The 15,301-nt window shown below is 46.7% G+C and overlaps 1 protein-coding gene across 3 annotated transcripts in view; it reads right to left on the bottom strand.

Annotated features, from left to right (window-relative positions):
- The window catches only part of LOC102383010 (C-type lectin domain family 12 member B), a 28,974-nt gene extending 17,227 nt beyond the window's left edge, over positions 1–11,747 (bottom strand). The window contains exons 1-2 of one of the 3 annotated variants that reach the window (XM_025194081.1): positions 11,675–11,747; positions 11,368–11,460 (exon numbers count right to left, since the gene is read on the bottom strand). In XM_025194081.1, coding sequence (XP_025049866.1) covers positions 11,368–11,458 — 91 coding nt within the window. In that variant the 5' untranslated portion in view covers positions 11,459–11,460; positions 11,675–11,747. Of the gene's footprint in view, positions 1–11,367 lie in introns of all 3 variants that reach the window. The other 2 variants (XM_025194080.1, XM_025194083.1) reach the window with 2 other exon arrangements.
- Between the last annotated feature and the right edge of the window lie 3,554 nt (positions 11,748–15,301).

Raw genomic sequence — 15,301 nt, 5'->3', positions numbered from 1 at the left:
GCCTTCAGTGTGATGCTGCAGCTAGTAAAGCAAGCAAGGCACTGGCTTGCATCCATAGATGCTTCTAGAGCAAAGCCCAGGACGTCATTCTCCCATTGTATTTAGACTTGGTGAGGCCACAGCTGGAGTACTGTGTCCAGTTTTGGACTCCACAATTCAAAAGAGACGTGGAGAAGCTTGAGAGAGTGCAGAGAAGAGCCACGCATATGATCAGAGGTCAGGAAAACATACCTTATGATGAGAGGCTGAGAGCTATGGGACTCTTCAGCCTGGAGAAGTGGTGGGTGATATGGTGGCCACCTATAAGTTTTTCAGGGGTGCTCATCAGGATCTGGGGGAACATCTGTTCACCAGAGCACCCCAAAGGATGACAAGATCAAATGGTCACAAACTCCTGCATGACCATTTCAGGCTGGACATAAGAAAGAACTTCTTTACTGTCCGAGCCCCCAAGGTTTGGAATAGACTGCCACCAGAGGTGGTTCAAGCACCTACTTTGAACGCCTTCAAGAGACATTTGGATGTCTATCTTGCTAGGATCCTATGACCCCAGCTGACTTCCTGCCCTTTGGGCAAGGGGCTGGAATCAATGATCTCCCGAGGTCCCTTCCAGCCCTAATGTCTATGAAATTTATGAAATCTATGAATAGGCCTTTGGCATACCGGAAGGTAATGCAGGAATTGGGATTTCTCTCTGTGAAGTGCTTGCTAGGGCATGGCTTCCTTTATACCTAATGGGGCAAGTGACAAGAAAGCAATAATATTGCTGGCCCTAGAACAGTCACATCTATAGGAAACTGTATGGTTTATTGAACCAGGCTGGTGTCTGTTCAAACTCCTGGAAAAACAGGTTTGGAGGTCTGCCTCTAGGCACAGACTGATGAGACCTGTAATCTGAAGCTGCGGGGGAACCAGAATTGATATGCAAATAGGGTTACTATGAAATGCTGATAGGACAATGCACTCTCAGATTTCAAGTCTCCCCACAAAAAGCAGACTTGGGGTCTGAACTCTGCAGCATAACATGACAAAAAAAAACATGTGTGGCTCTATGAAAATAAAAAAAATAAAATTGTTCAATCAAAAAGAGCGTGGCAACTATTTTTTCTTGCTTTGGGGTGCCTCTCACTTCCAATCCGCAGCCTCTGCCCCTCCTAGCGCTGCCACTGCCCTTCACTACCAACCCTCAGCCTCTACACCCCAGCCCTGCCAGTACCCTCACCCAGGGCCCAAGGGCGCCAGCCAAAAAGCAGCTTCGCTAGAGCACTGTTAATGCAGACAAAGCAATTCAAAGGGGGTCTGGGTTTTTGGTTGTAGCTGTGTTGGTCTGAGGACATAGGAAGGCAGGCAAGGTTCTTTGAGTAGATGTGATATCTTTTATTAGACCAACCGAGTAGTTGGGGAAAAGTTCTTGGCAAGGTTTTGGGTGCAGCCACCCTTCTTCAGACACAGGAAGTCTCTGCTGTTAAATTAAAGAAGAAATTAAAGAAGCTAAAAGTGTGGCAGGATGTCAGTGAAAATTTAGATAGGATTGGCACTCCAGGATTTGGCCAGAGTCACTCAACTGGTTTTACAGGTTCTGCTGAGGAATCTTAAAGTAATGGTCTGAGGGGGGATGGAAATGGTCCTCTCCAGTCCTACAGGAGGCACAATATACAACAATAACACAGAAAACATGATCATGCTTTACAGCCAAGCCACTGTCCCCCACCCCTGCTGGTTCCCCTCACCTCTCCTCACTCTTGCTGGGGTGGCCCTAGCTCTGGGTTGTAATGGCCACATATAACAGTGCATGGGGAGGGCTGAGATACACCCCAGAACTGGGTGCAATGGCCACATACAACAGTTTAGCACATCCCACACCATACTCTGTTATATGTGGCCATTACAACCCAGAGCTGAGTTCATCACAGAACCCAAGCCTCTCCAAGAGCACATGACTCTCCTCTCCCTGCAGTGGCCTGAGGGTTGTGGCATGAACACATGGGGGGCTGGTGGTTGGCTTGGGCCTGCAGCCCCCTGCCCTTCCAGCCTCATCCCCCCTGCAAACCCTGATAGTGCAGCTCACTCCCTACCTGCAGCCCTGCTCCTTCAGCCCAGCTTGTTCCCCTCACTCCTGACTTGCAGCACCCTTCACTCCCAGAAAGAGGCAGCAGTATGACTGTCAGGCAGAGCAATGGCAAGCAGAGGGTGGTCAAAGGGGGACAGGGACATGGTGCTGGAGATAAAAATAGGCTCAGAATGAACAGGAGTACCTGAGAAGAGGGGCAAGCCTGAAGGGGTAGAGGGCAGGAGGGGGAATAAGTATGTACGCTGCGGGGATATGACTGGAGATGATGATCTGCTAATGCAGCAGTTAAAAATGTGACATGCAAATAGACTAAGTGATAAGAATATTCCTCTCATTGAGCCTGGGCTGTTTCTTTTTTCACCTCAACCCATGCCATGTCCCTGCCATGCTGGGGGTGGGGGTGTTAGCTCATGCTGGCCACTGTGTGGTGATTGGGGTGGGGAGAGGGAGTTGAAGTAGGCTGATCACGCCCCTCCCCCCCAATCCCACTTTGGGGGAAGCTGTCCTGGTCACAGGGATCCCTGGTAGCCAAGGAATCTTAATCAACCTCGATAAGAACCCCAGCCCACCCCCATGCCATTCTCAGCTTTGGAAAAAGTCCCGTTTTTTGACATGAGGATACAAAAGACAGATAGGAGTCACAGGATTCTTTCTGTTTTACATAAAATTCCTGTAGTAATGTTTCAATTCAGGCTTTAGCCTGGGTAGCCTGGGTACATGATACCAACATACAGGCAGGCAGTGGGGCTGGGGAAAACAGCCAGACCCTTTGTGTACCCTTGCTTAGCCCTAAGCTTACCCAACACCCAGCGCCCAGTGCAGCAAGTGTGCAGAAAAAACGAGGGGGCAGAACTGCTTTGGGATCAGGCTTGGGTAGGGGGAGCAGCCCTTTTAGGAGGCCTGCAGTACAGACCTCCAATGCCAATCCAGACTTGTTTGGGGGAGGCAGGCAGGCTCACTCTTGCAGACCTTTTCATGAAAAGATTTTCTGCCCCAACCAGCAGTGCCCCATGTAACAAGCAACAAGTGCCCAGAAAAAAAGCAGGAGGCTTTGCAGGGGAGGTGGGCAGCACTACCTATTGAACTCACCCCCCCCCCACCCAAAATTCGCGTCTCTCAAGCAAAACCACCAACAACTCCCCCCAAAAGCAACCCAGCACAACCCAAGAAAATAAACCAACCAAAATATCAAATCTTGTCTTAAAATGTCACTGTAACAGGCCACCCTCCCCAGCGCCTTCTTCTCTGGTAATCTGTGCCTTACCTGGGGCACCCTTGGAGTCTTCTTTGAAGTTCTTATGTCCTGCCCTATACTCGTCTGCCACGTCTTGATGGAAATTATGATGATGTTCTTGCGAGCGGGAGACTGCCTATTGTATTTTGTATATTGGGGCCTTTCGCCTATGTGGGCCTGATACCTGTATTTCTCTAGCTAGGCCTCCCCATCTTAACCCACCAAACAGGGTTTGACTCCAAGGCTCTAGCCTTTTCCAGTGTCTTGAGACTCATGGCCCCTTTTCCTGCTCCAATCTGGAGCCTGGCCCCCATGGCCCAGAGGCCCGGGCACTGGCCCTACAGCCAGGGTATCACCAGTTCAAAACCAGGGGATAACCCTGGACTTGCACCCTCTCAGTCCAAAAAAAAAACCCAAACCAAAATAAAGTTGTACCTCAGGTACATCAGACCTCCATGGCCTTGTTAAGATCGTGCCTTCAGGTGCTGGAGTCAGTGCACCGCAAAATCTTGCACCCCTACTGGCACTGAGGTCTATGTGCCCCCCAAATCCACACCCTCCCCAGTGCTGGGGTAGGTGCCCCAAAAGCTGCACCCTCACTGGCACTGGGGTCTGTGCCCCCCAAAAGCAATGCCCTCACTGGCGCCAGGTCCCCACTCCGTAGTGGGCCCCAAAATGAAGCTGCCTCCTTCCCCTAACAGCCTCACCTAAACAACTGGTGTTATTCAATAACCAAAAGAAAAAAAATAAGCAGTTCCATCCGCGGGCAATAACTGCCACCAAAAAAATGTGATTAAGGAAAGCAGCATGTCAGCTTACATTTGCAGGGTTCATGCTTCGGCTCCCCACTATCAGCTACAGTGGGGAGTGCTGTGGTGTGTGGCTGCCATCTCTCCAGGGCTTCCATAGTTCCCCTCTTCCCACCTTTGGACCATTCACCAAGCCTCTCCATGGAGCTCTGGGATGCACTCCTTCCCCTTTGGCTGCTGGCCTCCCATTGCTGCTCTGCCCAGGGTTTTTATAGTCCTGGTCTGCCCCTTCCAGTCAGCTGACTAGCTTGCCAGGCTCAGCTGTTAACCCCTTCCTCACCAGCACTCCATGCCCAGAAAGATCTGACCTTAAAGGGGCAGACCTGTCTTCTGGTGACAGGGCTTGGGTTCCCTGTTACAGTCACCTAGCAGTAAAGTAGTACTGAAAGGGCAGGAGGGTAAAATTATTTTGATGAGCACCCTAGTTCATTTTACTAGCTATAGCATAATAAGCCATTGCATGGTAAATCATGCCCACATTACTTATTTAGCCATCTTAAACTAAGAAATAAAAATTAAACCAGGAACATTTTTAGCAACTAAATGCCAAGTATGCAGACAAGGGCCTCTAGATACAGGCTGAAATCTCCCCTGTGTGAGGAGGGTCTGAAGTGTGAGTCCTTCCACTTCTTGGACAAATGCCTTGGCTCCTGAGGCAAAAAGGGGTGGGGTTGTCTCCTTGCTGTGGCTTTCTACGACTTCATAGATTTCATATACATTAGGGCTGGAAGGGACCTCGAACATCATCAAGTCCAGCCCCTGTGGCCAATATCTTTTGTTGCTTTGCATCTACTATTCTAAGAAACTGCTGTAGGAGTGGATGGCGGGCTAGATGACTAGAGTCTGCTCTGCCAACAAGACTCAGAAAACACAATGCCATATCCTTTGTGTATATCGGATTCTGGTTTTAACTTTTTGTTCTCAGTTAAAAAGTTCTACAATCTGCCCGTCTGTCTATATATACTGTATTTACTTGCAAGATGACCCTGAACATAAGATGAGCCCCCAATAATTAGAATCTACAAATTACAATTCTATAAATTGATTATAATTTTCCATGTATGTATTCTAATTATTGGAGGAGAATTTTAAATCCGTGCCCCTACCTCCCACTACTGTAGGTGGTGAAGGGAGATTTGATGGAGGCAGTGATGGAGCAGGCAGTGGGGGACAGACAGTAGCGGGGCACATGACAGGGCAGGTGTTAGGGGAGAGTAGTGTGGAGGTGGTAGAGCAGGCAGTGAAAGAGGCAGGCAGCTTTCCCCCTGCTGCCTGATTCCACGTCCTCACTTTACTCCCCATTGGGCTTGCCCCATCTGTCCAGCCTCAGGCTGTCCTGATTCCCTATTCCCTTGCTCCCCTATCCACCCCTCAAGACTCAGGTCCCTGCCCCCACTTCCTCCCATCTCCCCCACCTGCCCCTCCGCTGTTGCTGAGTCTCCTGGCATGAAGGAAAGGTAAGGAGTACAGCAGAGGGGAGACAGATGGAAACAGTGTAGGCAGGATGTAGGAGAGACTAGGGGCTGCAGGGGAGGAGTGGCGGGATGTGCAGAGGCAGTGTTGGGAAGGGCAGGCAGCAGCGGCGGCTCCAGATCCAGATCCAACCCCAACCCTGGGATGGGGCCAGGCCACAGCAGATGCCTGCCTCCCTACTGCCTTGTGTTGATTGGAAGACAAGGGGCTTTTTCCCTCATGTTAAATAGGGAGGGAAAACTTCATCTTCTAATCAAGTAAATAGGGGTGTGTGTGTATAGAATGTGTATAAATATGAATATCTATATCTCTGTCAGTATCTCTAAAATGCTCTGAAGGCTCTCCATGGAGAGAATGGGAGAGGAGCTGTGGGCAGAACATAATTTATCTTCTGAGGTGACACACAAACGTCTTTTGCTAAGGAGCCATATAACTTTAGGCATGTAGTAGGTAGAATAGAAACCAGGTCTTTGTTTTAACATTTTCAAAATGAAGTTTTCTGTCTTTTTGCTTCAAAATGGCATTTTTATTTTTAAAAAATGACCTACATTTTTAAACAAACAAAAACGAAACAAAATCCCAAAGAAATAAACTAATGCAAAAGCAAAACACTTTGGGACAGAAAAAACTTTTCAGCTTGGCCCCAAATGACTCTTTTTTCCCCCATTCTGTTGCATTTAAAAAAAAAATCTATTTGATGTGATCTGAACTAAACTTTTTCCCCAGCTGTTCACTTTAGCCACTGACCTGAAATATCCAGTGGTCACCTAGCTCTCCTCCATCTAGCTAGTATAACAACCTGGCTTAGGAAAATAAGGTACAGCTGTGGCTACCATGAACTCTGGGGTCATATATTTCATAGATTTCATATACACTAGGGCTGGAAGGGACCCTGGAGGATCATCAAGTCCAGCCATCTGCCCCAGGGGCAGGAATTCAGCAGGGGTCATAGGATCCCAGCAAGATATACATGCAAATGTCTCTTGAAGGCATTCAAAGTGTGTGCTTGAACCACCTCTGGCAGCAGGCTATTCCAGACCTTGAGGGCTCCGACCGTAAAGAAGTTCTTTCTTATGTCCAGCCTGAAATGGTCATGGAGGAATTTGTGACCGTTTGACCTTGTCATCCCTTGGGGCACTATGGTGAACAAATGTTCCCCCAGATTCTGGTGAGCACCCCTGATAATCTTGTAGGTGACCACCAGATCACCCCTGAGCCTGTGCTTCTCCATGCTGAAGAGTCCCATGGCTCTCAGCCTCTCATCATAAGGTCTGTTTTCCTGACCTCTGATCATGCGCATGGCTCTTCTCTGCACTCTCTCAAGCTTCTCCACATCCTTCTTGAATTGTGAAGCCCAAAACTGGACGCAGTACTCTAGCTGCGGCCTTACCAAAGCTGAGTACAACAGGAAAATGAGGTCCCAGGATTTGCTTGAGAAGCATCTATGTGTTTTGCTTGCTTTACTAGCCGCAGGTTTTTCCTCCCAAGGTGGAGAACCTTGCATTTTTTGGTATTAAACACCATCAGGTTCTCATCTGCCCATTTCATGAGCCTGCCAAAATCTCCCTGGATCACCCTCCTGTCCTCAGGTGTGGATGCTTTACCCCAGTGTTTGGTGTCATCGGCGAACTTGGCCAGTCCACTTCTGACACCAATGTCCACATCATTGATGAAGATGTTAAACATTATAGGCCCAAGGACAGAGTCTTGAGGGACCCCACTGGTGACTGCACACCAAGATGATTGACTTCCATCAACCACCACCCTCTGGGTCCTACAGTGGAGCCTTTTCCCCAGCCAGCGGATGGTGGTGAGGTCGAGGCCACAGTTGGCCAGTTTTGCCAAGAGGTGATCATGGGATACCAGATCGAAGCCTTTTTTAAAGTTGAGTTATATGGCATCAGTTTCTTCCCCCTTCTCCAGGTGATAGGTCACCTGATTGTAAAAGGAAATGAGATTGGTCAAGCAAGACCTACCCACAACAAACCCGCACTGGCTATCCCTCAGGATGTTGCCATGAGCTAGTCTGTTAAGGATGACTTCCTTTATAATCTTTTCCAAGACCTTCCCCAGGATAGAGGTCAGGCTGCTGCGCCTGTAGTTTGCCATATTCACTTTCCTCCCTTTCTTGAAGACAGGCACCACATTGGCCTTCTTCCAATCGCTGGGCATTTCACCGGAGCACCAGGACCAGGAGTTCTCAAAAATCCATGCCAGGGGCTGAGCTATGATGCTTGCCAGCTCCTTGAGTACCCTGGGGTGTAAACCATCAGGGTGGGCTACTTGGTTCTCAGCTGTATTGATATCACAGGGTAAGTAGCAGCTAGACCAGTTTGCAGTAGCTTTCAGATCTCTCTAGTTTATATCAGGAGGCTGACTGAGTGTATAAATGGTTGAGAATCAGGAGTAACACAAAGATGGCATAAAGCCACGTTTGTTCATTGCCCTCCTGAACTATATTGCTTTATGAAAGCTGGGTTCATCACCTGTAGCACACAGATGAATTCTTAAAACCCCTAAAAGCAATAGGGCTCCCAAATAAACTGTGATGTATACAGGCTGAAAGACAAAATAACTGTTCTGTGCCCAACCAAGGCAAAACCACAAGCTGGAGCTTGAAAGGGTAGTGTTTCATAGATCTTGAGACAGTTCTATGAAAAGAGGGAAGTCGTTTTCAGACTGAAATATCTGGAGTTTCCTAAATACAGAGTCTTTTACAACATACAAAATGGGCTTTGGAGTCAGAACTCATTATGAGTCTAGAACAGGCAGTAGTCATAGCTGTCACTGTTTTATTTAAAAAAATCTCTCACTAATTTTTTCAAGGAAAGGCCCCATTAACTGGATCATTCATTCTCTAGGGCCAGGTACAAACATTACACTTTCATGCTATAAGTAATCGGAAGATGGTCTATACACATAACAACAGAAGTTCAGCACACACCGTTTTGTTTAAAAATGGCAGAACCAGTCTAAGATTTGCCACTTCCCCCTCCCCACAATCATCACCACCATCAAAGGACAAATGTGTGTTTTGTTCACTACTGATCTAATCTTTACTGCTTACAGAAAACCATGTAACAGATCAATTACACCACAGACTTTTTGAATGTCTGTACCTAGCCTAAAAGTTTTTTCCAGAAGAGGCTTTGGCTTTGTCCTGACCTTCACAACTAGGCATCACAAACCTTCATATGTAGGAATCAGACCACTGAAGTCAGGTTTGTCCAAAATACAGCCCGCGGGCCGCCATGTGGCCCACCAAGCCATTTTATCTGGCCCAAGGTGCCTGCTCCACCCTCCACGGCGGAGGCGGGGCAGCAGCGAGGTGAAGTGGGCAGGGCCGGCCCGTGGGCCCCAGCCGGCAGAGAGGGGAGGGGAGCTGCTTACCCCCGCGGGGCCGGGCTCATCCGTGAGCCAGGTCCCGCTGCCACTGCCCCGAGGGCTGTGTGGTGCGGGGCTGCCCCAGCTGCACCTGATTGAACAAGCTGGGGACAGTACGTGCAACTTCTCCTCTGGCTCCGCCCCTTGCCTCCAGTGCGCGGCCGGGGAAGCTGCAGCGTGGCCCTCACCCTGCCCGCATGCGTGGTGGACGGAGGCATGGGGTAAGTTCCCACACGGAGTTGGGGGCGCCTCGGGGCCGGGCTGGGGCTGCGGGACGCACAATTGCTGGAGCTGGGCTGGGTGGGAGGCAGGAGGAGCCCGGCCCAGAGGCTGCATTTGTCCCTCAGACCGGGACATCCAGGATGGAGAGATGCAAGGGAGGGCACACACGCACACACACACATGCACATACATACACACATGCACGCACACTGAAGTGTGTGGCAGTGAGCAGAGCCAGAACAGCTGTTACGAGCACAGTGCCTTTCTCACCACAGCCAGGGCTGCAGACTGGGGCGCTGGCCAGACTGGGGGCTCTGCATGGGTTCTGTCTGACTCACACCTCTGGCCCTGGCCCTGGCCCTGGCCCCATCCTGACACCTGTAGCTGCATCCTGGCCATGAGTTCCTGCGGGCAGCCAGCCCCAGCCTCACACTCCCCTCTCCGCTTAGGGCAGGATGTGGCCAGGCCAGACTGGGCTCTCCACATGGGGCTGCAATGCGGCTGACTTTGACTTAGCCCAGCAGCACACGGCCAGGATGCAGCAGCAGGTGCCAGAATGGGGCCAGAGCCATGAGTCAGAGCAGGGCAGACAGAGCACATGCAGCATCCCCAGCCTGGCCAGCACCCCAGTCGCCACCCCAGCCCACAGCCCTTGCTCCAGTGACAAAAGTACCATGCTTCCCAGCACATCCCAATAGCTGCTTTGGCTCTGTCTGCTGCAACACACAAGTGCTTGGAAGCACACACACATGCACATGCATGCACGCACGCACACACACACACACACACACACACACACACACACACAGCCCCAACCCCGCAGCTCCCAGATTCCCACCAATCTGATACTTTTGCTTAATTTTCTCCAGTGGCTGGGACACTGAGAAAGCCTATAAAATCTGGGACTGTCTCAGCCAGTCCAGGTTATATGGTCACCTTCTGTATAAATAGCCTATATTATTCTAAAAAGTGCCCATATTTTGTTGCTTTGATTAGTTTCCACTCTGACTGATATCTTTTCCACATTTGATCTGTCGACTTGCATTATGCTTCTTTCATTCGTTGAGAAGTGAGTAGAAGTGAAAGTATTTATTTTAGTCAAGTGTTTGGTATTATTTCAGTCTTGCTTTTATATTGTTTTTATTTTGGATTTTAAACCACATTTCCAGACCCATTTCATTGTCACTTCCTGCATCTTCATTGGTGTCAAAGGTCATGTGACATCACTCCCTGATGTCATACCACTTCCTGTGAGGTCTTTGAATATGGCTCGCCGGCCCAGTGGGTGATAACAAGTTTGTGATCCGGCCCCACATTCAAAAAGGTTGGACACCCCTGACCAAAGTGGTGTATCATTCTTCACCAAATGCCATGGCCTCATAAGATGAAAATACAACTTGAAAGAGAACTGAGATGCTCTTTTTTTCAGAAAGTATAGTTCAGTGGTGTGAATTCTAATCTAGGGCAGCACCAGGCTACCAATGATTAAGCAGAAATTGCTATGATTTCACTTTGAACTCTCCGTTAATCGTTGGCTGGCTATCTCCTTCAGAGTGTAAAATTCTGCTTTAGAATCTGATCCTGTAAGCACTGGTTATCTGGCATGCTGGTTCCTCCCCTAAGTATCCCCATCCAAATCAGCAGTCAGGTGTCAAGAAACAATCACTCGGAAAAATTAATCTGAATTAACTAATGGTGTGAATTTAAAAGTGGGTGAACTGAACTACTCTACAGCTATTTGCATGCATAATTAAAGAAGCCTTCATTCAATTTAAAGCTTTGGAAGTTAAAAGCAGGTTAAAATGATACTGGAAATTTGAATTCTTATCTATACAGGAGGCTAATGCTATTTATTTAATCCATTTTAACCACCATTTTAACTACTCTGTCCCCACATAGACAAGCCCTACCCACAACAGAAGAATTTTCAGGATTACACTGCTATATTGTAAAGTCCTTGTGGTAAAGCTACTAACTTCTTCCTTTCTTTAAACAGAATAGTTAAAGACAATAACACAACAGAACAAGATTCAAACCTGATATAACTCTAGCATAAGTGACAAAGATACACTGAGTCCCACCCTGCCTAAGCTTAAATTGAAAGCATTCCCCATCCCATCTAATTTAATCAGGATAAATAAATAGCAACGGAAAACGATCCATAGACACTGTACCTTCTTTCTCTGTATATTCAGGCTCTGTGATGTTTTCCAGAGGGTAAGGCTCCTGAAATTTCAGATCTGCATATGTTATTTCCTCTGTCATGTCTGGTGTCGAGGGAATATATGTTTCAATACAGAATGTAGAATGTAGAGTTTCTGAAGCTGATTAGGAAGAAACTTCTGAGCACAGGTTCCTTTTAATGCATTGGTATATATCAAGTACAAATAAACTTGGATGTCAGAACAGACTAGCCAAAGGCTTCCACTCACACAGGGTTACAAAGGAGAAAAAACTTCTCCTTTATCATTGCACTCTTACCCCTTTCTTTCCCCTCTGCTGTCTTTTGACCACTGAATCCTTTCTTTTGTTCTGTCTGCCACTGCTGAGGAAAATACAGACTAGCTTCTGTAACTTCCGTGGTTAGTTTGCTAAAGAGGAAGCTATCAATCCTGAGTTGCAGATTCAGGGCTCATGCACAGAGTGGTATGCAAGCTTTAGGCAGCATCATAGTCATGCTTCACTGTTGGCAGCTGCGGGTCAGGATTCAGGTGATGCTCTGCTCCTTTGTTTTTATCAATAGCCACAGTCTGGTGTGGCGGTTTTGGGGCAAAGTTGCAAGCAGAGAGCAAGTGAGACAGTCCTACAGATTCCCCTGGGGAGGTGGCCAAGGTCCAATGGCAGGAGAGATACCAGTACAGACTGCACTGGACAAGGGGCCAGAGGTCATACTGGGCAGACCAAGGGTCGTTTCAGTTCCTGTTGGTTATAATCCTGTGACACCCTCCTAGAACCACAGACCATAGCTCAGAGTGGTGAAACCACGCGGTGCTTGACGAAGGCAAGGATGCGTGCTGTTTCTTGTGCAACTGAGTTATTATGAAATGAAAGAAAGGCCGCACTGTGGGCAAGGTTATACCTAACTATTGCTGCCTAAACGGTTAATGGTAACGAGCGCAATCAAGTCCCCTTTCTACCATATCAGACATGCTAAGAGTAATGAGTGTTAAAGCAAATGTGAATGAAATGTTTGCCCCCATCCAGGAGTAAAAATTGACCTGAGTGCCATTAAGAACCAGGCACTTTTTAAATTCATTGACAAGTAATATAAATATTGCCATTTATAATGGTGCATCCTGGCAACAGTCATCATAAACCATGGGCATAAGACAGTTCTTATAATAGCTTGAATTTTAATCATTTCAGATGCTAGCAACACAGGGAAGGAAATTTTAATTTACACGTAGCCAAATGGCAACTGGCCTTTCCAGGGAACCCAAACCTGTTAACATTCAACACCAGCTTTTCTTTACTGATTTTATTCAGTCAGTCAGTCAATTTATATACTGCTCTTCTCAACAAAAGCTCAGGGCAGTTTACAGTGAGAGGACAGAATAATGTATAAAACAGGAGAATGAACAAGAGAACAGAATAACTTATAAAGGGAACTAGAGCATCAACATAAATTAGAACTCCCTAACATCCCTAAACAATATTCCAGCCTAGCTCTGTTTGTTAAATATCTGCCTGGATGGCAAGTTCTTACCATGTTTCCACAGCTAATTTGCATTATGAATGTGCTGAAGTATTCAGACACCTAGGATCAACATGATCACTAAAACGTATTGATTAGAAAAGAAAAAAACATCACTACAGTTAGTGACTAAAACTAAAAATGGACCAATCCTTAGTTCTTAAAATTTAAACATTTTAATTAATTTTTTCCTAAAGGGAAACTGTTTTGTGCCTTTCAAAATATTTATTTGGAGAATATCCTCTGTAAAAATATCAATGTCAAATGTTTTATGGGTGGTAGTGGCATATGCATGTTTCCAAACTCAATGGGATTTACTCTCCTAAATCATTTAGACACATTTGAAAATCCTGCTGTAAATCAGTATTTTGGGACTAGTGTGAAAGTAGCATGATTGCCAAAGGTGCTGAATACTCACAACTGTCACTGACTTTAGCAGAAAGTGCAATTACTTGGAGCTTCTAAAATTCAGGCTAATTTTACCTCTACACTTGTAGGTACCCATGCATTTACTCAAATACAAGATGAGGTCCCCTGCCCCAAACAGCATGGGGGAAAAAAGCCCCTTGTCTTACATTTATAAACAAGAAAACTTCACTAAATACATTGTCTATCATTAAAATACTGCCAAAAGCATCATGTGCTCAGTACATGGTAAATCTACACAGTAAATTATGAACTACATGGTAAATTAGTCCTTTTGGCTTTGGACTAATACAATGTGTAATTTGTACCTTATATAAGCAGGTACCAAAGTGCTGCTTAAAAATGTGCTTATGAGGTACCTTTACTAAAACTCGCAACAGTTTCAAAAAAAGTATGTTGTATCATTTCTGCCTGAATTAAGACTTTGAGTGCTATATGCAAATTACTACAGGTCTCTTTATTCTGTGGGTTGTGTTTTGACATTTGATTTTCATTTCATTGTTCTTTGGGAGTGTAGGGTCTGACAGTAAGGGGGGAGCAGGGAAGGGGGTGCAGAGGGAAGAAATTGGAGGGTGTAGAGAGCAAGCAGGGCTGTCAACCCAAGATTTCTGGATCTCCCAGAATTATTTTCCCTGCTGTACCAGTAGAATGGGGAAATTGAAGGCAAACTTCCAATAATTATATTCTATACTTACCATAATTATATTCTATACCTGGAAAATTACAACACATTTATTAATTTTTCATCTATAGGGTACATCTACACATGCACAGTTATTGCACAGTAATTTAGGTTACTGCTCAGTAACCAAAAATTACTGGGCAGCATGGGTGCACATCTACACGTGTGCCCATACTGCACAGTAATTATGACAACTTACACTGACTTGGGTATAAATTTGCTATATGAATGATGCAGGTAGTATATTTATGCCTGAGTACATACTGCATAGTAAGGCACATGTAGACATCTTACTGCGTAGTAACCCTGTGTTTGTGGACTGACTTGGGACTAACTTTACTCCCAAGTCAGTCCACACACAGCGTTATTGCACTGTAATGCCTGCACGTGTAGATACCAGCGCAAAAACCACGTGCAGACACGGCCATAAGATCTAATTATTATAGGGTTGTCTTATATTTTAGTAAATATGGTAACTCCGTTTTTTTTTTTTTCTTCAAAAATAAAAATATGAACATAAACAAAATGCTATATGTTATTTTCAGAATGAAGGAAACAATAACATTCTCAGTCAGGTCAGCCTACTTGATGTTAGTCTGACAACATATTTTTCAGATGTGGTGCTATTTCACTTCCTTCCTTTTAGGGAATCCTCATGTCACTTGCACTGTTCCTATCAGTTGAGAAAGACCATTTCTCCATTTTGTGTCTTACCCAACCATAGCGTATAAAGGGGAAGCTTCAGCCTCTATGAAGTCACTATGCTGGGTTGCTCACTATCCATAAATTTCCAAACAGTCTGTAAAAGATAGGGCAAAAATGCTTGTCTGTAAGGGCTTAAAAAAACCTAAAGTAGCTGGTAAAAACGACCTGGTAAGAGGCCTCCAGGTTCTTGACCACCTGGGCAATAGTGATCATCGCGTGCTGGAATTCACCATCCAGCGTAGAGTGTCAAGGGCCCGCAGCAAGGTGGTGGCCCTAGACTTCAGGAGGGCCAACTTCAGTGAGATGAGGAGATTAGTGGGAGAGGAACTGGGGTCCTTGAGGGCAGAGGAACTCAGCGTCCAAGAGGAGTGGTCGTTCCTTAAGGAAACGATACTCGGGGCCCAAGGGGTGTCCATCCCGACAAGAAGCAAGGCGGGCAGGAGTGTCCAAAAGCCCCCCTGGCTCACCAAGGGTGTCCGGGAATGCCTGCTTGCCAAAAGGGTGGCGTACGCCCGGTGGAAGGGGGGTGTAATCTCCAAAGAGGAGTATACCTCCTCTGCTCGGGCCTGCAGGCGGGCTGTTAGGAAGGCCAAGGCGGAGA

This window comes from Alligator sinensis, unplaced genomic scaffold, assembly GCF_000455745.1.
Source record: "Alligator sinensis unplaced genomic scaffold, ASM45574v1 scaffold1090_1, whole genome shotgun sequence".
Classification (NCBI taxonomy): Eukaryota; Metazoa; Chordata; order Crocodylia; family Alligatoridae; genus Alligator; species Alligator sinensis.
This window is presented reverse-complemented; position numbering and strand designations above follow the sequence as displayed.